At 39.0% G+C, this 24,105-nt stretch overlaps 2 protein-coding genes across 5 annotated transcripts in view; one reads left to right on the forward strand and one right to left on the reverse strand.

The window, feature by feature from the left end:
- Nucleotides 1-7,960: 7,960 nt before the first annotated feature.
- Nucleotides 7,961-24,105, reverse strand: part of ZBTB18 (zinc finger and BTB domain containing 18) — a 33,438-nt gene continuing 17,293 nt past the window's right edge. For 2 of the 4 annotated variants that reach the window (XM_073627548.1, XM_073627550.1), the window contains exon 2: nt 7,961-11,275. In XM_073627548.1, coding sequence (XP_073483649.1) covers nt 9,699-11,275 — 1,577 coding nt within the window. In that variant the 3' untranslated portion in view covers nt 7,961-9,698. Of the gene's footprint in view, nt 11,276-11,778; nt 11,802-12,756; nt 13,235-24,105 lie in introns of those variants that run through there. The other 2 variants (XM_073627549.1, XM_073627552.1) reach the window with 2 other exon arrangements.
- LOC141141554 (large ribosomal subunit protein eL21-like) lies at nt 16,866-17,414 on the forward strand. Its single transcript, XM_073629149.1, has one exon. The coding sequence runs from the start codon at nt 16,914-16,916 to the stop codon at nt 17,337-17,339; it is 426 nt and encodes a 141-aa protein (XP_073485250.1). The 5' UTR covers nt 16,866-16,913; the 3' UTR covers nt 17,340-17,414.

Genomic DNA, 24,105 nt, shown 5'->3' on the forward strand with positions numbered 1-24,105 from the left:
CAACTATTAGTTGTGCACTTCAGAAATCTGGCCTTTATGGAAGAGTGGCAAGAAAAAAGCCATTGTTGAAAGAAAGCCATAAGAAGTCCCGTTTACAGTTTGCGAGAAGCCATGTGGGGGACACGGCAAACATGTGGAAGAAGGTGCTCTGGTCAGATGAGACCAAAATTGAACTTGTCTAAAAGCAAAACATTAAGGGGGTTATTTACTAAAGGAAAATCCACTTTGCACTACAAGTGCATTGAAAGTGCACTTGGAAGTGCAGTCGCTGTAGATCTGAGGGGGACAGGCAAGGAAAATAAAAAACAGCATTTTAGCTTGCAAATGATTGGATGATAAATCAGCAGAACTTCCCCTCAGATCTACAGCGACTGCACTTTCAAGTGCACTTGTAGTGCAAAGTGGATTTGCCTTAAGTAAATCAACCCCTATGTGTGGCAGAAAACTAACACTGCACATCACCCTAAACACACCATCCCCACCATGAAACGTGGTGGTGGAAGAATCATTGTGGAGGTGCTTTTCTTCAGCAGGGACAGGGAAGCTGGTCAGAGTTGATGGGAAGATGAATAGAGCCTAATACAGGGCAATCTTAGAAGAAAACCTGTTAGAGTTTGCAAAAAAAAACTTGAGACTGGGGCAGAGGTTCACCTTCCAGCAGGACAACGACCCTAAACATACAGCCAGAGCTACAATGGAATGGTTTAGATCAAAGCATATTAATGTGTTAGAATGGCTCAGTCAAAGTCCAGACCTAAATCCAATTGAGAATCTGTGCCAAGACTTGAAAATTGCTGTTCAATGACGCTCTCCATCCAATCTGAGAGAGCTTGAGCTATTTTGCAAAGAAAAATGGGCAAAAATTTCACTCTCTAGATGTGCAAAGCTGGTAGAGACATACCGAAAACGACTTGCAGCTGTAATTTCAGCGAAAGGTGGTTCTACAAAGTATTGACTCAGGGGGGCTGAATACAAATGCACGTCACCCTTTTAAGATTTGTAAAAAAAAAAAAAAAAAAAAATGTAAAACCATTTATCATTTTCCTTCCACTTCACAATTATGTGCCACTTTATGTTGGTCTATCACATAAAATCCCAATAACATTTATATTTTTGGTTGTAACATGACAAAATGTGGTAAATTGCAAGGGGTGTGAATACTTTTCAAGGCTATATATATACGTATGTGTGTGTGTGTGTATATATATATATATATATATATATATATATATATATATATATACACACACACACATATATTATATACATACATACATTTTGTTTTCCATGCCACATCGATGCAGTAATTCATACAAAAGGAGGCCGACTTAGTATTGAGTGCATACTATACTGTACATGGACATACTTTTCAGTAAGCCAACATTTCTGTATTAAAAATCCTTTTTTTTTTAATTGGTCATTTTATAGTTTATAGTTTCTGAGATACTAAATTTGGGGTAAGCATTAAAGTGATTTGCAAAGTCTGCTTTTTTTTTTCTTCTATACGGTGCCTTGCAAAAGTATTCATTCACCCCCTTGGCTTTTTACCTATTTTGTTACATTACAGCCTTTAGTTCAATGTTTTTTTTTTTGTGATTATATGTGATGGATCAGAACACAAATAGTCTAAGTAGGCGAAGTAAAATTAGACAAATATATACACATAAAACTACTTTTCAGAAATAAAAAACTGATAATTGGCATGTGCATATGTATTCACCTCCTTTGTTATGAAGCCCATAAAAAGCTCTGGTGCAACCAATTACCTTCAGAAGTCACATAATTAGTGAAATGATATCCACCTGTGTTCAATCTAAGTGTCACATGATCTGTCATTACATATACACACACCTTTTTGAAAGGCCCCAGAGGCTGCAACACCTAAGCAAGAGGCACCACTAACCAAACACTGCCATGAAGACCAAGGAGCTCTCCAAACAAGTAAGGGACAAAGTTGTTAAACCACTTCCAGCCCACGGACGTCATATGACGTCCTGGGCTTTGGGCGGGTATATCTGAATGATGCCTATAGTTACAGACATCATTCAGATATTGCCGGTTTCAGCTGGCGAATCTCTACACCATAGGAACGATCATAGCGGCCGTTCCGCCGCTTGATCATTCCTATGGGAGGCGAGAGGGGACGTCCCCCCCCCGCCGCCCTCCGGTGCTTGCTCCGACTCACTGTTACGATCGGTGAGGCGGAGAGTGGATCCGCCGGTGCCGGATGTAGATCATAGAGATTTCCGGCGGACCAGATGGTCCCCGGAGTTTCTATGATCGTCGGAGGCCGGGCGCAATGTTATGACGTCACGCCCGGCCTCTCCATTCAAAAAAACGGCGCCGCTTCGGCTGGGAAGCGGCGATCGTTTTATTTTTTTTTTAATTTCAGGCTTCCCAGCCTAGTGGTGAGATATGGGGTCTTATTGACCCCATATCTCACTATTAAGAGCACCTGACATGTCATATTGCTATTACAAGGGATGTTTACATCCCTTGTAATAGGAATAAAAGTGATCAATTTTTTTCTTTTTTTCAAAAAAGTGTCAAAATAAAAAAAATAAAATATAATTAACAATAAAAAAAAAAAATTTTTTAAAGCGCCGCTGTCTCCGTGTGCTTGCACGCAGAAGCGAACGCATACGTAAGTCCCGCCCACATATGAAAACGGTGTTCTAACCATACATGTGAGGTATCGCCGTGAAGGTTGGAGCGAGAGCAATAATTTTGGCCCTAGACCTCCTCTGTAACTCAAAACATGTAACCAGTAAAAAAATTTCAAGCGTCGCCTATGGGGATTTTTAAGTACCGAACATTGGCGCCATTCCACGAGCGTGTGCAATTTTGAAGCGTGACATGTTAGGTATCTATTTACTTGGCGTAACTTCATCTTTCACAAAATGCAAAAACATTGGGCTAACATTACTGTTTTGTTTTTTTTTTTTAAACACAAAACAGTTTTTTTCCCCAAAAAAACGCGTTCGAAAAATTCCTGCGCAAATACTGTGTGAGATAAAAAGTTGCAACAACTGCCATTGTATTCTCTAGGGTCTTTGCTAAAAAAAACATATATAATGTTTGGGGGTTCTATGTAATTTTCTAGCAAAAAAATTATGATTTTTACATGTAGGAGCAAAGTGTCAGAATTGGCCCGGTATTGAAGTGGTTAAGAAGTACAAGTCAGGGTTAGGTTATTAAAAAAATATCCAAATCTTTGATGATCCCTCGGAGCACCATCAAATCTATCATAACCAAATGGAAACCTGCCAAGAGACGGCCACACACCAAAACTCACAGACCGGGCAAGGAGAGCATTAATCAGAGAGGCAGCACAGAGATCTAAGGTAACCCTGGAGGAGCTGCACAGCAGAGACTGGAGTATCTGTACATATGACGACAATAAACCGTACGCTCCATAGAGTTGGGTTTTATGGCAGAGTGGCCAGAAGAAAGCCATTACTTTCAGCAAAAAACAAAATGGCACCTTTTGAGTTTGTCAAAAGGCATGTGGGAGACTCCCAAAATGTATGGAGGAAGGTGCTCTGGTCTGATGAGACTAAAATTGAACTTTTTGGCCATCAAAGAAAACGCTATGTCTGGTGCAAACCCAACATATCACATCCCCCAATAGAACACCAGCAGTCGGGACTGGGAAAGAGTTGAGGGAACTTGTACCACTGTTTGTGTGATTTGAGGCTAGGACGGAGGTTCACCTTCCAGCAGGACAATGACCCCAAACACACTGCTAAAGCAACACTTGAGTGGTTTAAGGGGAAACATGTAAATATGTTGGAATGGCCTAGTCAAAGCCCAGACCTCAATCCAATAGAAAATCTGCGGTCAGACTTAAAGATTGCTGTTCACCAGCACAAACCATCCAACTTGAAGGAGCTGGAGCAGTTTTGCAAGGAGGAATGGGCAAAAATCCCAGTGGTAAGATGTGGCAAGCTCATAGAGATTTATCCAAAACGACTTGGAGCTGTGATAGCCGTAAAAGGTGGCTCTACAAAGTATTGACTTTGGGGGGGTGAATAATTATGCACATTGACTTTTTATGTTATTTTGTACTATTTGTTGTTTGCTTCACAATAAAAAAAAAATCTCTTCAAAGTTGTGGGCATGTTCTGTAAATTAAATGATGCAAATCCTCAAACAATCCATGTTAATTCCAGGTTGTGAGGCAACAAAACATGAAAAATGCCAATGGGGTGAAAACTTTTGCAAGGCACTGTAAAAAATAATAAACATGTTGTTATACTTACCTGCTCTGTGCAGTTGGTTTTGCACAGAGCAGCCTGGATCCTCCTCTTCTCAGGTCCCTTTTCTGTGCTCCTGGCCCCTCCCTCCAAGCAGCTTGCTATGGGGGCACCCGAGTCACAGGGCCACGGCCTGGCCCCACCCCCTCTCTCTCCTGATTGGCTGCCAAGTCTCAGCCAATCGGGAGGGAGAGTCTTGGACGGCCAACACACTCGTGGACATCACTGGACAGAGATGAGGCAAGTATTAGGGGGGCTGCTGCAGACAGAATGCTTTTATCTTAATGCATAGTGTGAAAAAAAAAACCTTCTGACTTTACAACCCCTGTAGTCATCAAAATTAAAAGAAAGAAATGCTTAAAATATATCACTTTGTGTGTAACGCATCTATATAATAATATGTTTCTTTTTTTTAATTGAATTACTGAAATAAATTAACTTTTTTATGATATTCTAATTTTATGAGATGCACAGACATTCTGATAATCAACAAGGAGAGAGGAGGGGTATATGGCCAGGACCTCCCCTTGTCTATTCACAGAATCTCTTGCATTCTCTGAGCAGAACATTTTTGTGACAAGAGGAGGGAGGGGGTAGCTACACAACATGATCCCTGCACTTTGTAAGACTTGAACTTGCAGCGCTGAAAGAAATGTGCAGACATTAGTATGCGGCTTCAGTGAAGCTATATTTATTTTTATTATTTTTAATACTACACAGTAGAAAGCAAGACCTAGGATTATCATCCTTAGAGATAACTATTTTGTACGGAGCAGAATTTGAAGAAAACATTTCCTGGGGTTTAGCTTTAATTACAAGAGTCTAACTATAAATTACAATTTAACAAATGTTGCCCTGTTTTACTGCTATATTTTCCTGGCTTTTTCATCAATTTAGAAAAGTTTGTGGTGTGAAAGAAAACTGATGGTTAAAAAAAGCAATATGGAACCAAACTGATACTGCCATGATGAAGTTGTTTATACCATCTTCAAATGTAATTCACTTTTACGGTGCAGAATTAAGGAAATAAAACAAAAAACAAAAAAAAAACCTAGAGTTTAACTTTAACACTGTGAAGGCCCCGAGGGAATTAAACTTGCTGTTGTGGCATGATCGAATGATCATCTGCATGCGTGTCAGACAACCGATCGTAACACAGACCTATTAAATGATTAATAGATTTTTTTTCTGATAGTATTTTCAATTGATCCCCTATGTGTTGTTTTACTCAATATTTTAATTGGTGTTTAATTGCTTTTTGTGATCACTCGTACCCAAACTGATCACCAATCTATGCTTGTATGGTCACCTTTAGTCAGAAGGCAGGGGAGAATGCATAATAGATTTGTGTGCACTTTTTAAAGCATACGCAGACTTTACAAAGTAAATATACACAGAGTTTAGCCAATAAGGTAAAGTTGAGATGTGTGCAAGAAAAAAAAATCTTACTTTTTTTAAATTTTATTTGCACTTGATTGTGTATGTAAAATGAACACAACTTAATTTTATTTACTATACAAGAACATACACTTTGTAGAGGAAGCCTCTACTCCTTTAGTAAATCAATCCTCAATGAATGGTGGTTTCATCATCAAATGTAACTAATAGAGTTTTTTTGATTACAGTCATGCTAAAACATATTTCTTGTATAAATGTTACAGTACGTGAACAGAATAGATATTTTTATGGAAATAAAATTTGATTATTACGGTATATACACAAATACATTTGCATGTCTGCGAAAGTTACTAGACAACCTGTAATGCTTATCATAAGCTACTTTTGCACTAGTAACCTGCTTTCCTAACGCTATCTCAATCAAATGTCTGTTTTTACTACGGACATATTACTTCAAATTGCCACGTTACAGATAGATGCATCTTTACAATTACAGGAGACTCCTGCTATGTTAAAGTAGAAATTACAGCCTAACCCTAAATTCACATCATGGAATCCTTTAAAATACTTGTTCAACACTGCAGGTAACCCACCCATACTCAAAATGCTACAGAGCTCTACCTCCCACAATTGAGGCTGATTTACCAAAAGAGTTGAGAATCTTCACACAATAAATTCACTTTGATTATCCAATCAAGTGAAAAGCAAAATACCTATTTACTTATGTCCCCCGCACAGGATTTGATAACTGAAATAAATATTCAAACAAACTACTGAGTGTAGATTCTCAACTGTGTAGTAAAAAGTAGTTTATTATAGCTGCCTAGGAGTATCAGAGCAATAGGTTTTTATCTACAAGCTGCACAAAGACAAAAATGCATTGCTGGAATGGTGGCTTGCCATTTAAAATGCATGAAATAGGATGTTGATGTTATCATATCATTAAAAAATAAAAAGTTCAGCATTTTTACAAATATGTAGCAGAGTGTTGCACTCTGACTTAGTAGTTAAAACATTTTGCTGTATGATATTCAGGTTGCAATTCCTACAACAAGCACAATGTAGATGGAATATGTTGCACGCGTTTCCTCCCACAATCTGAAAACCCATTGGCAGATTAACTGGCTAGTGCCCAAAATAATGTATTTGTAGAAATGTATTTTAAGGCAGTTCGTATCTGCTATAAGCTAATTCTTAGAGGGCCGGAAGCAACCGGTTGAATGTATTTGAATAAAAAAGAAAAAAAGAAAAAACCTCAAAAATGATGGATGCGTGCATAAGAAAACATATCTATATTTGTTAACTGTAGTTAGTGTGTATGTTTTTAATAGGTAATCAAGTATTTACTTCCAGCCTATGTGTTGAAATTAACTCCACTATCAGGTGCATACATTTTAATTTTGTTTTTTCAACCCTATCAGCAGTGTGTAAATTCATTTTTTTTTTCCGTCTAAATCTCTTATTCAGAGATGTAGATAATATATATATATTTATTTTAGTGTTGAGTTGTAGTAAATTGATGAGCTGCTTAATAAATTGTTGTTGTAAACTTTGCGGGGACAAAAAGTATGCTGTATTTTTGCTATAATTAAAGTATTTAAACAAAATTACTTTCAGGAAAAATGAATATGTACAGGGACAAAATATATGTAAAACATACTTCAGGGGAATTTTAAAGTATTAATACTGTAATGTCATTTGTTAATTTTTATGTAATTTTGTTTATTTAAATGATGCAATTCTGATTTTAGGTCTGAACATATAGGGAAATGTGTATTCTTTACTTCCAAAATATGTATATGGGCTATAATCAGGGTAGTGTTTTATAATATATTACTTACAGTGACAGTTTTATTTCAGCACTGAAACATTTACACCTTCTTTGATTACTGTTTCATGTAAAATATTTGGGTTAAAATGTTAGTTTTGCATTTAAAAAGTGTCTATCCAGACTTTGTTCTTGTATACAAAAAAAAAAATAAATACAAAAATCTGTAAATATTTCTAAAGAAACAAACAAAAACACTCTTTGTCATGGAGGAATCAAAATTTCTAATACCTAAAAGATATGGTGCTAGCACAAGAAAAATAAAAAGTACCCCGTTTGTTTTCTAACCATTTCCTATTAAGGTTTTTTTTTATTTTTTTTATTTTTTTATTGGGTACATGTTAATAAAAATTCTACCCGTCATACTGTAACTCCCATAATATTGCAATAAAAGTTACAAAACCACACAATAGGATCAGTGAGTATACAATATAAGGTTTTACATTTTGCTAAAAGTATTGCAAACATAATATGACCATTTTGCTATTTTATATAATTTATTGAAGTTTGCACACAAATTAAAAAAATTTACTGAACATACACAAAGTACAAAATTTAAAACGGCATAATAAATTACCCTCCCATTTCCTGGAAAATAAATCACACAATGATTGTCAAAGCTAGACAGCAGTCATTCTTAAATTTAGTATTCAACACAGAGCAAGCTTTAAAATTATGCTAGGTCAAAACAAATCTGCCTATCCATTGATTGTCTTTTCTAAACAAATGTAATTTTATTAAATTGTTCCTACAAAAGTATCTAAGCGATGATACATTAAATTCACATCTTTCATATTTATTTTAGAATGTTTTAGATTTGTAAGAAATACAATGAAATACAGCATACACCTCCCATTTTGGAAAATGCCCCTTATATTAACTGCTATACAATACTGGAGAGTTCTTTTAAATAAATAAATAAATAGACAAATCAGTCTTAAGAATAAATAAATACTCTTATCAGTAGGTTTTCCCAATACACATTTTTATAACTAAATTTGTGTAACAGGAGAATATTGTCATCTTAAGTGCTGGCTAATAAATTAATTGAGTGGCCAGGCACCAAGCTGCTTGGACATAAACCAATCTATGCCTCTACAACATGTCAAGCTAGAGCTTCACTCAGGTGTTTTTTTTTAGATAAATCAACCATAATTAAAGAATCATTTTGTTTTACAAAGTGCCATAATCAGTGTTCTGCTACATTTTGATGCACAGATCTTCTCTATTGAAAAAGCACTGCACATTCAAATTGGTGTAAACAGGTATATTTTCCTGGAAGCAAGGTGTGTCAGATAAAATAATTTAACAACTTATCACTTACAGTGTGGAGAGACTACCCTTAAATAAAATAAAAAACAACCCACACAACACAGTTCATGGTGTGTTTTTAAGACCACCAAGTTGCAATTGTAACAGCTTGTTTCAAAGAAAACATATAATTATCTTGCATATATGCAATGTCAATAATCAAAGGAAAAAAATAACCATGCATTTGTTATAATAAAATAAAAGCAGCATTTGTTTGACATCACCTCATCAAGTTATACAAGTTAAACATTTAAATTTGAAGTTTAACACCTCAGATTCACAATCTTTATATATATATATATATATATGTATATATCAAACTAGGCTCTCTCCAAAATTCTCTTATGCAACAGTTTAAAACTTCTACCAAACTGGATACAAATATGTGAATCTTTTATTTTTTTTTAAATGTTTAAGAGGCAAGTTTAATTTAATTTAAGAAAAGTATTTTATGGATAAACCCATCACTTGTATCACACGGTCATCATTTCTTGACAGTGTGCTACATGCCTAACCAGTAGATTAAAGACCAATGTCTTCCTGACAAATAATAAATATTAAAATAAAGGAAATCCCATAACACATTAGCCAGTTTTAATAATTATAATATGAAAAATCTTGAAACGTGCAATTTTGAGATTTAGTAACTGCAGTTTTGGGGATAAAAAGGTTTTTCAGTTTTGTAAAAGCATTTTGGATACTTACATAAACAAGACAATCGTTATAATTATTATTTATAAAAAATGGCTCATTTTATATTTGAAGACCAGTAACATCCGAAGTAAATTAATTATAGCAGAGGGAGAGGCAGTCATGTAATAATTTGACAGTGCATAAGTGAATACATGTATAAGCATATACACAGGTTTATAAAATGTGTATGCACAAATGCATGCACATTCTATTTACTTCCAAAGATCTTGTGAACTATCTTCTAAGGTCCAATCTCTCACCACTGGCAAGCTTATTGCTTCACTTTTAACAGATAAAGAGTTCACCAGTTCACAGTGAAATTTTCTGATGTGTCTATATAGGTCTCCAGACTGTGTGAACCTTCGCTCACACCATTTACATGCATGGGGCTTCTCCCTTGTATGAACTACAGCATGCCGGCTCAAATTGTGCGAGTACTGGAAACTTTTTCCACACTGAGTGCAAGTGAAAGGCTTTTCTCCAGAATGAGTTCTTTCATGACGTTTAAGTGTGTACATACATGAAAAAGTTTTACCACACAGGGAACAAGTGGGAACATGGACATCATTGGTGGGCTTATTACGAATGCCATCTTGTTCTCTGAAGTGTGTGCTTAAATGGATTTGAAGAATATGTGGGCTTGGGAAAACCTTATTGCAGAGTGGACACATGAAGATTTGTCCACCAGGACTTAGTATGTTTGAAACAAAAGGAAGTAGGCTGTTGTCCATGTTACCTTCCATTGGAACTCTCTCATTCTCCGGAGTCATCATCTCATCATCACTTGCTTTTTGATCATGATCCAACTCTCTTAAGACTGCATCTTCCCTTACTGGACCCAGGTGAACTGACTCATACTGTGTCCTTACATCAGTGTTTACACCTTTCACAGTGCTGTGCTCTACATCATACTCATTGGTATCTATATCATTTTCATCACAAGAAACATCTTTTTCTACTTTTATTTGAATTAGACTGCTTCTCAATGTATCTGGTGAAGAAAGGTAGGAGCTGCTTAAAGGCTCAGTTCCTGAAACACTGGATTTTACTGAAAGGTCCAAGACACAGTCTGAATCTGCTATGTTCCTTAAGGAAGTGTTAGATCTCATAGATAATGAGCTAGCTGAGCTGCAAGGACTAGGTACTGTTTTTCCAGCTGTTGTGTGTGTTTCCGTGTCTGCACAATTGTGTGTCATGCTTGTTGAATCCGAGGGCATTCGTATCCACATACTCTCAGATTCCACAGTCAAGTCACTTTTACCAGACAGAATATTCAATTTTTCAGCTTCACCGTCTTCATCATCACTCACTAGATCACCTGCCATATGGCTGCTACCATCTGAAAGACTCTCCACTTTATCTGAACAACTTGAATAATCTTCTTCCTTTTTTGTGCTGTCTGCCTCTGTTGAAGCTTTTTCTTTCAGTTTCTTTTTGCAGACTTTTACTATAGCATACATGTGTAGATAGCTTGCAGCTGCTAGTACATCTTCAACAGGGAGATCTTTAAACTGGAGTTTTCCTTCATACATGAATTCAAGCAGCAGAGCAAAGGCTGGAGCTGTAACAATGTCACTGTTCAGATTAACAATGTCTCTTTTGTCTAGCTGATCCTTGTAAAAGAGGTGGAAATACATGCTGCATGAAGCCAATACAGCCCTGTGAGCTCGAAAATGGGCATCTCCTACAAGGACAGTGCAATCGCACAGAAATCCTTGATCTCTTTGCTCGCTCAAGCACTGTAGCAAATGTCTGCTATGTTCTGGAAAATCCATACTGTCTTCATAACCTAAAAACAAAACAAACATAAAAAACCCATTGTATTAGAGAAAGGTGGTAATATTTACTAATGCAAAACGACACAATAAACTCTTCTGGCACAACTGCTACACAGACTATAAACAATCTATAGTAGATTTTGAAATCTTAAAATGTTGCATAGAAATTGATACAGGAATGCTAAAAAACACAATGCTTTTGCTCAAATCTACCGTACACAGAATTTCTTTTCTAAACATCATAAGTGATGACAATACTTTCTAAAAAGAAAGGGCCTCTGGCAAAAAAAAGAAAATACAGTAGGGACATAAAATCATTTGTGAATGTCATTTTAATACCAAGTTATAAAAGTTTATATTAAATTATACACTTAATGTAAAACTGTTATATTCTGGTTACAGAACATGCTAAAGAATATAAAGATTAACAATTACAATCACTTTAAGTGCCCCGTAACCCACATCAATCCTAATCCTTAAGAGGGCTAAAAATAAAGATTGGAGGGCAGCTCACAAGGTAGCTGTGATCAAATTAGCAGGCTGAAAGGACAGAGGGACGAAGAAGGAAGCTTATAAACATCTGATCCAGCTGACGGTGGCCATATGGCAGCTGCTGCCCAGATAAAGAGATTAAGAATAGAGGAGTGCGATTACAGCTGTCTGGCCAATTCAAGCTGCTCAAATCTACAAGTTCTAAATTAGTTTGCTAGTAGATAAACCAGTCCAAAGAATTAACAAAAAAACAAAAACAAAAAAAAAAAACACAATAAAAAAAAGAATATTCATGTTGGGTACATCCAGGAAAGCGTTGATTCCTGTTACCATGCAAAATGAAAGTGCGATACATGTGGGGGGTGGGAAACAACGGTATTGTTAACAAAATACGTTTATTAAATCTTGCTGCATGCTATATATGTTACATACATAGTAGGTGAGGTTGAAAAAAGACACAAGTCCATCAAGTCCAACCTATGTTTGCAGGCCATTCTTTGTTTCAGCTTTACACACAAATATATGCAAAAATATTTAGCATTTTGTATATAAACTAGAAAGCAAAACTAGAAAGCAAAAGTAATGACTCACTCATAATAATGATACACTTTTACAAAACAGATTAAACATCACATTGAAATAATGCACTACAAGGAATACAGTAAAAAGTGTAAATGAACATTTATCTTTTTTTTTTTTTTTTTTAAACGACAAAACACATTTTTATGTACTGTTATGACTGATATACAACAAATAAAGCATAAATAATAAAACATGCCAACATGTTACATAGGACTGATCTGGCATTTATATTACGTAAATTATACATAATAATATTTAAAACATTAATGTTAATAATAATTTTCCATCTGCATTTCCCCCCACCAAATAAAAATATGTTCAAACATACACTGATAAAAATTAAAGAAACATTTTAATTTAAACTAAGAAAACAGTATTAAAGTTTAATATATATATATTTTTTTACCAAAAGTCCTACCTTTTTTATACATAGACCTGTATTATGCTCTTTCCCCTTAGAAGTGCTGTATGATGGCTGTAGAGATCGGCTCAAGAAAGAAATTAAAAAACGGAAAGAAAAAAAAAAAAAAAAAAACCTGACAAACAGATGCAAAGTGGAGAGGATGTTAGAGAGGAATAAGATACCTTTTCCCCACACAGCTCTGCACACACTAACTCCCTGGCTGTGTGTTAGAATAAAAGGCTGAGGGATGGCAAGCTGTCAGCTGCTCTGACATCATGTTCAGATGGAAATGCTACCTCCAGCTGTGCTCCTTTTAATGCCATATGCTGCTCCTCTACACTCCTGCCACCAGCTTTTTCTTTGGAGAACTTTTTTTCTTCAGTTTGTATAAACAAAAACTTCAAAGTTTCCTCTTCTCTAAACTTTCTTCACATACCAACTTAACATATGGACTATTATAATTATGGAATTTTCTAACAACTTCACACCATTCTTGATGGTTTTATGCATTGAAGGTATGCACTCCCACAACATGCTGCTTAAAAATATATTTAAAAAAAAAAAAAATGTATAGACATGTGACTAACCAGTTTTTTTTCACATTCCTATTTTTCCCTGCAGTTCCTGCCTGTAAGAATTAGATACATGTTGATAAATTATATTTCACAATATACGTATAAAAAAGCTATTGTTACAGCACACTCCTTTTTAAAACGAAGACAAAAAAATTGATATAATTCTCTTCCTTCATGTTAAAGTACAGTGTTCCTCTGATTACAATAATGGGTGCACTGGTGATGAGTGTGCGTAGAAAAAAAAACTTCAGTTGTTACTACTGCATGTGGCTGATGAAACAGCACTGCAACCTTTTACAGTAGGTGTACATATCTCTATTGTGTTCATAAGCCTCACATCTGTGTGCGCCACATAAACAAACACAAAATATTAGGTAAGTGGATTGTGACTTGGCTTTTTAATTTGGGTTAAAATAGCTGATGCTAGAATTGTCTAAACAACATAGACTTTAAAAAATACTGTTTAGACATTAAGATGGTATATCTGCTTGTGACTTAAAATAAGCATAAAACTTGCCATGGGATTTGGCTCAGCTTAATTTATAGGAGACAGTATCACCTTGAAATAAATGTTTAATCTGAAAACATTGTTTTTCTTTCTTCTATTAATTCATCAACTGCATGCACATTCTCTCGTGGTTAAAGCACATAGTTAAAATATGTGTATAGGGAAAATATTCCTTCATAACAGGACTATGGTACTTGAACTGGTATTTCATATTATAATGAGAAAATGCAGAAACATGCGTTTTCTGTGTCATACTAAAATCAAATAAAAAACAGATATATAAGAAGTGTATAATAAGTAAGTAAAACCAGTACATATTAAATAAACAAAATCAAGAAATATGGGGAATTCATCTTTCAATAGCATTTACCAAATGCTGCTTGAGGATGCGATGAGTGTTGAACACCAAGGGATAAATGCCAATGCATATACATGATACCAAGTAAGGAAGCCTTATAATAATACTCTAAATAAATGTTATGCAATAAATTAAAAGATCAAAGCCAGAATATAGTCTGCACAGCTGAATGGCATAAAATATACATTCACCACTAAACAAAACAAAACAAAAAAAAAAAAAGAAGAAGAGGTATAAAATGGAAATTCTCATAGGAAATCATATTATATCTTTAAAATAAACATCATTGCACAAAAGGCACTCAAACATAAGCCAGTGATGACCTGCAGTATTCACATGCACTGCAGTGAATGAGTACATATAGCACGTCTGTATTTATGTGCTAGGAAACTGAATTCTGACCCGCAGTTTTCGGCTCTGTTAATGAACAGCATCTTCACAAAGATGTCTATAAGTAGACTGTAAAATACTGCATGCCATATTTCTAGAGCAACCAAGTGTACGCAGGAAGTCTTGTAAATCAGTCATGAACATAAAATGCATTTTAGAGTGATTTTTAAACAATGCAATAAACATACTTTAGGGCACTTTCACACTGGCAGCGCACGGGCATTGGCGCTTTTAACCCCCGCTAACGGCCAAAAAAGGGTTAAAAGCACCCGCCGCTCCTACAGCGCCTCAAAGATGCTGCTTGCAGGACTTTTTTTAGCGTCCTGCCAGCGCACCGCGAGGGCTTTCCCACTGGAGTGAAAGGAGAGGCGCTTTACAGGTGCTATTTCTAGCATTATAGTGCCTGTAAAGTGAGTCAGCGCCACTTTGCACACACACATCAATGTTCAGTACTCCACACTTATTGACCATTTATGTCAGCCAGTTCATTTTGAATGGTCTTCCAATGACCACAACAAACCAAAAACCAGGTGTTCACTTTTTGGAAACGCACAATGCACAGATGGTTTCCATCTGTGCATTGTGGTGTGCCACAATGCATGTTCATTGTGGTGCATTCGGAAGGTGAATAGCACTGCAACACACATTAAGGTTGATTTACTGTAGGGCAAATATACTATGCACTTCAAGTGCACTTGGAAGTGCAGTTGCTCTAGATCTGAGGGGAAGATCTGAAATCAAAGGAAGCTCTGCTGATTTCTATCCTGTGCAAGCAAAAATGCTGCTTTTTATTTTCCTTGCACGTCCCCCTCAGATCTACAGTGACTGCACTTGTGTGTGCACTTGTAGTGCACAGACTATTTACATTTAGTAAATCAACCCCATTGCTCGTTAATATTTACTGCAGAAATGCAAGGTAAAACATGCATTTTAGTGTGCATTACCACAATTCACAGATGTGAATCCAGGGCAGGGGCCCATTTGCACCATTGTGCTGTGGTAAAGTGCACATGAGGGCATGTGTTACTGCAATGCATGGTAACGCACATTTTATGCTCTGCTGCACTGCACTGCCATTCATTGTGAATGGCACCCCAAAGCACCTTAAAAAGCACATGTGCACGGTAATGCATCGTAGTAAATGCAAAGTCCTGTGCTTTACACTGCAGGAACATTCAACCTGCCCTATTTTTCTATGCGTTGTGGTGAGTTTTAGTACATTCATTTTGAACGCTCAGTTTAATGAACAGCAATGCAAGTTGACAGCCCTAAGTGTTCATGATGTGTCAGTGAGGTTTCCATAGGACTGCCTTGGTTTGTCCTGAGAAAACTGAGAATCACAATAAGACGAACATTAGGGTAGCTGAATGCTTAAAGTAATGGCTTGAACACACCAGCCCTTTTGGGTTGCATTGGGCAGCGTTGTCCAGTGCAGTTCCAATGCATACACAAGACATTTTTTCCTTATGTCTTAGGCTCCATTCACACCTAGGCGATTTGATTTCAAATTGCAGCAAGACGCATTTGCGATGCAATTACTCGTTAATGGCACCCCCAATCGCAGTGCGATTTTGGCATGATAAATTGCACTGCAATCATGGCAAATCGCAATGCAAGAAGCTCCTTGCTCCATTTTGCTTAATAAGCTTTGCGCATTTTTACCACACGATTCATCGCATTGAGATTTGAGTGCCATTACCTACTTAAAGACCGGAAGATTTTCCCCCTTAATAACCAGGCCATTTTGTGCAATACGGCACTGAGCCGCTTTAACTGACAATTGCGTGGTAGTGCGACAACGTACCCAAACAAAATTGATGTACTTTTTCCCCCACAAATAGAGCTTTATGGTGGTATTTGATCAACTCTGCGTTTTTTTTTTTTTGCGCTATAAACGAAAAAAGAAGAGTGACAATTTTGAAAAAAACAAAACTATTTTTTTTTTACTTTTTGCTATAATAAATATCCAAAAATAAATGTAATAAAACAAATTGCTTCATCAGTTTAGGCTAATATGTATTCTTCTACATATTCTTGGCAAAAAAAAAAACGCAATAAGTGTATATTGATTGGTTTGCACAAAAGTTATAGCGTCTACAAAATAGGGGATAGATTTATGGCATTTCTATTTTTTTAGTAACTAGTAGTAACTAGTAATGGCAATGATCAGCGATTTTTAACGTGACTGCGACATTGCAGCAGACAGATCGGACACCTGACATTTTTGACACTTTTTTGGGAATGCGTGAAATTATTACAGTAATCAGTGCTAAAAATATGCAGTTATTGCTCTTTCCACCGGATCCGCCATCTTGCAGTAGGGGGCAATTGTTAGTGAAAAATGACGAACACAAGAGGCAAAAGGCGAGGAACCCGTTATATGTTCTCTAGACTCTTCCGCAAGCATGGTCCGGTGCCACTGTCAACCTATATGCGCATCTACAAGAAGGGTGATATTGTGGACATCAAGGGTACAGGCATAATCCAGAAAGGTATGCCACACAAGTGCTACCATGGCAAGACTGGCCGGATCTACAATGTCACACAGCATGCTGTTGGAATAATTGTGAACAAACAAGTCAAAGGTAAGATTCTTGCCAAGAGAATCAATGTCCGTGTAGAGCACATCCGTCACTCAAAGAGCAGAGACAGTTTCCTGCAACATGTGAAGGAAAACGAGAGGAAGAAAAAGGAAGCAAAAGAGAACGGCACCTGGGTGGAGCTAAAACGTCAGCCAGCCCAACCAAGTGAAGCTCATTTTGTCTGAACATTTGGAAAGGAACCTGAGCTCCTTGAGCCAATTCCATATGAGTTCATGGCATAAAGTACTGCTATTAACCACTTGCCGACCGCCTAACGTATATATACGTCGGCAGAATGGCACGGGCAGGCAGAATCACGTACCTGTACGTGATCTGCCTCCCGCGGGCGGGGGGTCCGATCGGACCCCCCCCCGGTGCCAGCGGCGGTCGGCATTTGACTGGGAGCGTCGGGAGGCGAGGGGGAGACCATCCGATCGTGGCCCCCCCCTCGCGATCGCTCCCAGCCAATCGGAATCCTCCCCTGCCTGTGTGTAGTTTCACACAGGCAGAGGATGTGATGTCATCTCTCCTCGGCTCGGCAGTTTCCGTTCCAGCGCCGAGGGGAGATGACATGTAAGTGCACACAACACAAACACACACAGTAGAACATGCCAGGCATACTTTACACCCCCGATCCCCCCCCGATCGCCCCCCAATCACCCCCCCCCTGTCACAAACTGACAGCAAGCAGTATTTTTTTTTTTTTTTCTGATTACTGCATGGTGTCAGTTTGTGACAGTTACTGTGTTAGGGCAGTGAATATTACCCCCCTTTAGGTCTAGGATACCCCCCTAACCCCCCCTAATAAAGTTTTAACCCCTTGATCACCCCCTGTCACCAGTGTCACTAAGCGATCATTTTTCTGATCGCTGTATTAGTGTCGCTGGTGACGCTAGTTAGGAACGTAAATATTTACGTTCGCCGTCAGCGTTTTATAGTGACAGGGACCCCCATATACTACCTAATAAATGTTTTAACCCCTTGATTGCCCCCTAGTTAACCCTTTCACCACTGATCACCGTATAACTGTTACGGGTGACGCTGGTTAGTTAGTTTATTTTTTATAGTGTCAGGGGACCCGCCGTTTATTACCTAATAAAGGTTTAGCCCCCTGATCGCCCGGCGGTGATATGCGTCGCCCCAGGCAGCGTCAGATTAGCGCCAGTACCGCTAACACCCACGCACGCAGCATACGCCTCCCTTAGTGGTATAGTATCTGTACGGATCAATATCTGATCCGATCAGATCTATACTAGTGTCCCCAGCAGTTTAGGGTTCCCAAAAACGCAGTGTTAGCGGGATCAGCCCAGATACCCGCTAGCACCTGCGTTCTTCCCCTCCGCCCGGCCCAGCCCAAGTGCAGTATCGATCGATCACTGTCACTTACAAAACACTAAACGCATAACTGCAGCGTTCACAGAGTCAGGCCTGATCCCTGCGATCGCTAACAGTTTTCTTGGTAGCGTTTTGGTGAACTGGCAAGCACCAGCCCCAGGCAGCGTCAGATTAGCGCCAGTACCGCTAACACCCACGCACGCACCGTACACCTCCCTTAGTGGTATAGTATCTGATCGGATCAATATCTGATCTGATCAGATCTATACTAGCGTCCCCAGCAGTTTAGGGTTCCCACAAACGCAGTGTTAGCGGGATCAGCCCAGATACCTGCTAGCACCTGCGTTTTGCCCCTCCGCCCGGCCCAGCCCACCCAAGTGCAGTATCGATCGATCACTGACACTTACAAAACACTAAACGCATAACTGCAGCGTTCGCAGAGTCAGGCCTGATCCCTGCGATCGCTAACAGTTTTTTTGGTAGCGTTTTGGTGAACTGGCAAGCGCCAGCCCCAGGCAGCATCAGGTTAGCGCCAGTACCGCTAACACCCACGCACGCACCGTACACCTCCCTTAGTGGTATAGTATCTGATCAGATCAATATCTGATCTGATCAGATCTATACTAGCGTCCCCAGCAGTTTAGGGTTCCCACAAACGCAGTGTTAGCGGGATCAGCCCAGATACCTGCTAGCACCTGCGTTTTGCCCCTCTGCCCGGCCCAGCCCAGCCCAGCCCACCCAAGTGCAGTATCGATCGATCACTGACACTTACAAAACACTAAACGCATAACTGCAGCGTTCGCAGAGTCAGGCCTGATCCCTGCAATCTCTAACAGTTTTTTTGGTAGTGTTTTGGTGAACTGGCAAGCACCAGCGCCCTAGTACACCCCGGTCGTAGTCAAACCAGCACTGCAGTAACACTTGGTGACGTGGCGAGTCCCATAAGTGCAGTTCAAGCTGGTGAGGTGGCAAGCACAAGTAGTGTCCCGCTGCCACCAAGAAGACAAACACAGGCCCGTCGTGTCCATAGTGCCCTTCCTGCTGCATTCGCCAATCCTAATTGGGAACCCACCGCTTCTGCAGCGCCCGTACTTCCCCCATTCACATCCCCAACCAAATGCAGTCGGCTGCATGAGAGGCATTTTCTTTATGTCCTCCCGAGTACCCCTACCCAACGAACCCCCCCCCAAAAAAGATGTCGTGTCTGCAGCAAACGCAGATATAGGCGTGACACCCACTATTATTGTCCCTCCTGTCCTGACAATCCTGGTCTTTGCATTGGTGAATGTTTTGAACACTACCATTCACTAGGTGAGTATTAGCGTAGGGTACAGCATTGCACAGACTAGGCACACTTTCACAGGGTCTCCCAAGATGCCATCGCATTTTGAGAGACCCGAACCTGGAACCGGTTACAGTTATAAAAGTTAGTTACAAAAAAAAGTGTAAAAAAAAAAAAAAAAAACACAAACAAAAATATAAAATAAAAAAAAAATAGTTGTCGTTTTATTGTTCTCTCTCTCTATTCTCTCTCTATTGTTCTGCTCTTTTTTACTGTATTCTATTCTGCAATGTTTTATTGTTGTTATGTTTTATCATGTTTGCTTTTCAGATATGCATACCTTACCGTTTACTGTGCTTTATTGTTAACCATTTTTTTGTCTTCAGGTACGCCATTCACGACTTTGAGTGGTTATACCAGAATGATGCCTGCAGGTTTAGGTATCATCTTGGTATCATTCTTTTCAGCCAGCGATTGGCTTTCATGTAAAAGCAATCCTAGCAGCTAATTAGCCTCTAGACTGCTTTTACAAGCAGTGGGAGGGAATGCCCCCCCCCCCCCCAACGTCTTCCGTGTTTTTCTCTGGCTCTCCTGTCTCAACAGGGAACCTGAGAATGCAGCCGGTGATTCAGCCAGCTGACCATAGAGCTGATCAGAGACCAGAGTGGCTCCAAACATCTCTATGGCCTAAGAAACCGGAAGCTACGAGCATTTTATGACTTAGATTTCGCCGGATGTAAACAGTGCCATTGGGAAATTGGGAAAGCATTTTATCACACCGATCTTGGTGTGGTCAGATGCTTTGAGGGCAGAGGAGAAATCTAGGGTCTAATAGACCCCAATTTTTGCAAAAAAGAGTACCTGTCACTACCTATTGCTATGATAGGGGATATTTACATTCCCTGAGATAACAATAAAAATGATTTAAAAAAAAAAAAAATGAAAGGAACAGTTTAAAAATAAGATAAAAAAATAATAATAATAAAAAAAAAAAAAAAAAAAAAGCACCCCTGTCCCCCCTGCTCTCGCGCTAAGGCGAACGCAAGCGTCGGTCTGGCGTCAAATGTAAACAGCAATTTCACCATGCATGTGAGGTATCACCGCGAACGTCAGATCGAGGGCAGTAATTTTAGCAGTAGACCTCCTCTGTAAATCTAAAGTGGTAACCTGTAAAGGCTTTTAAAGGCTTTTAAAAATGTATTAAGTTTGTCGCCACTGCACGTTTGTGCGCAATTTTAAAGCATGTCATGTTTGGTATCCATGTACTCGGCCTAAGATCATCTTTTTTATTTCATCAAACATTTGGGCAATATAGTGTGTTTTAGTGCATTAAAATTTAAAAAAGTGTGTTTTTTCCCCAAAAAATGCGTTTGAAAAATCGCTGCGCAAATACTGTGTGAAAAAAAAAAATGAAACACCCACCATTTTAATCTGTAGGGCATTTGCTTTAAAAAAATATATAATGTTTGGGGGTTCAAAGTAATTTTCTTGCAAAAAAAAATTATTTTTTTATGTAATCAAAAAGTGTCAGAAAGGGCTTTGTCTTCAAGTGGTTAGAAGAGTGTGTGATGTGTGACATAAGCTTCTAGATGTTGTGCATAAAATGCCAGGACAGTTCAAAACCCCCCCAAATGACCCCATTTTGGAAAGTAGACACCCCAAGCTATTTACTGAGAGGCATGTCAAGTCCATGGAATATTTTATATTGTGACACAAGTTGCGGGAAAGAGACAATTTTTTATTTTTTTTATTTTTTTTTGCGCAAAGTTGTCACTAAATGATATATTGCTCAAACATGCCATGGGAATATGTGAAATTACACCCCAAAATACATTCTGTTGCTTCTCCTGAGTACGGGGATACCACATGTGTGAGACTTTTTGGGAGCCTAGCCGCGTACGGGACCCCAAAAACCAAGCACCGCCTTCAGGCTTTCTAAGGCCGTAAATTTTTGATTTCACTCTTCACTGCCTATCACAGTCTCGGAGGCCATGGAATGCCCAGGTGGCAAAAAACCCCCCCAAATGACCCCATTTTGGAAAGTAGACACCCCAAGCTATTTGATGAGAGGTATAGTGAGTATTTTGCAGACCTCACTTTTTGTCACAAAGTTTTGAAAATTGAAAAAAGAAAAAAAAAAATTTTTTTTCTCGTCTTTCTTTATTTTCAAAAACAAATGAGAGCTGCAAAATACTCACCATGCCTCTCAGCAAATAGCTTGGGGTGTCTACTTTCCAAAATGGGGTCATTTGGGGGGGGGGTTGTGCCACCTGGGCATTCCATGGCCTCCGAAACTGTGATAGGTAGTGAGGAGTAAAATCAAAAATGTATGCCCTTAGAAATCCTGAAGGCGGTGCTTGGTTTTCGGGGCCCCGTACGCGGCTAGGCTCCCAAAAAGTCCCACACATGTGGTATCCCCATACTCAGGAGAAGCAGCTAAATGTATTTTGGGGTGCAATTCCACATATGCCCATGGCCTGTGTGAGCAATATATCATTTAGTGACAACTTTGTGCAAAAAAAAAAAAAAAAAAAAAAAAAATTTGTCACTTTCCCGCAACTTGTGTCAAAATATAAAAAATTCCATGGACTCAACATGCCTCAAAGCAAATAGCTTGGGGTGTCTACTTTCCAAAATGGGGTCATTTGGGGGGGTTTTATGCCATCTGGGCATTTTATGGCCTTCAAAACTGTGATAGGTAGTGAGGAGTAAAATCAAAAATGTACGCCCTTAGAAATCCTGAAGGCAGTGATTGGTTTTCGGGGGCCCCGTACGCGGCTAGGCTCCCAAAAAGTCCCACACATGTGGTATCCCCATACTCAGGAGAAGCAGCTAAATGTATTTTGGGGTGCAATTCCACATATGCCCATGGCCTGTGTGAGCAATATATCATTTAGTGACAACTTTTTGTAATTTTTTTTTTTTTTTGTCATTATTCAATCACTTGGGACAAAAAAAATGAATATTCAATGGGCTCAACATGCCTCTCAGCAAATTCCTTGGGGTGTCTACTTTCCAAAATGGGGTCATTTGTGGGGGTTTTGTACTGCCCTGCCATTTTAGCACCTCAAGAAACGACATAGGCAGTCATAAATTAAAGGCTGTGTAAATTCCAGAAAATGTACCCTAGTTTGTAGGCGCTATAACTTTTGCGCAAACCAATAAATATACACTTATTGACATTTTTTCTACCAAAGACATGTGGCCGAATACATTTTGGCCTAAATGTATGACTAAAATTGAGTTTATTGGATTTTTTTTAGAACAAAAAGTAGAAAATATCATTTTTTTTCAAAATTTTCGGTCTTTTTCCGTGTATAGCGCAAAAAATAAAAACGGCAGAGGTGATCAAATACCATCAAAAGAAAGCTCTATTTGTGGGAAGAAAAGGACGCAAATTTCGTTTGGGTACAGCATTGCATGACCGCGCAATTAGCAGTTAAAGCGATGCAGTGCCGAATTGTAAAAAGTGCTCTGGTCAGGAAGGGGGTAAAACCTTCCGGGGCTGAAGTGGTTAAAACATCCTTTTCTCAAAAAAACAAAACAAAACAAAAATGCAGTTATTATACTAATGACACTGGCAGGGAAGGGGTTAACACTAGGGGCGATCAAGAGATTAAATGTGCTCCCTCAGTGTGTTTACTAACTGTATGGGGGACTGTGCGACTGGGGAAATACACAGATCCGTCTTCCTGCATAGCAGAAAGACAGGATCTGTGTGATGTCCCCTGTCAGAACTGAGATTTGCCTTGTTTACACAGGCAGATCCCCATTCTGTCACTGCAGGGAACGATCGTGGGTAGCCAGCGGACATCGAGTCCACCCCACCTGCCCACAAATTGCCACATACGAGCCAACGTACAATGATGGTGATTGGCGGGAACCAGCCACATTGCCACAGTACAACTGTGGTGGCTGGTCCTTAAGAGGTTAACAAGTAATGGCATTGCAAATGTGCCTTGTGATTTGGAATCACGGGTGGAATTGCGTCGATTCTGCCCGTGATTTAAATCGCCCAGGTGTGAATGGAGCCTTAACCTCCCTGGCGGTTTTCCCGAGTGTGGCTCGGGGTTAAAAATCAGGACCATTAGCGGTAACCCCGAGCCACACTCGGGATTACATCGCAGGATCCTGGTGTGGCATTACTTACCTTGTCCCCGGGATCCTGCGCGGGCTGTGTCCTCTGCCCGAAGCCTCTCTGTGCCAGGCTCCGTTCCCTGCGAGCGTCGCGACGCACGGGGGCAGAGCCTGGCGGCAAATTCAAAAAAATGTCAAAATCATAACACATACAGTACTGTAATCTTACAGATTACAGTACTGTATGAAATGATTTC

The sequence above is a fragment of the Aquarana catesbeiana genome, linkage group LG04, assembly GCF_042186555.1.
Source record: "Aquarana catesbeiana isolate 2022-GZ linkage group LG04, ASM4218655v1, whole genome shotgun sequence".
In the NCBI taxonomy this organism is placed as follows: Eukaryota; Metazoa; Chordata; class Amphibia; order Anura; family Ranidae; genus Aquarana; species Aquarana catesbeiana.

Bases quoted from the DNA above. Each gene is read 5' to 3' on its own strand.
- LOC141141554 (XM_073629149.1), top strand. From the start codon at position 16,914: ATGACGAACACAAGAGGCAAAAGGCGAGGAACCCGTTATATGTTCTCT.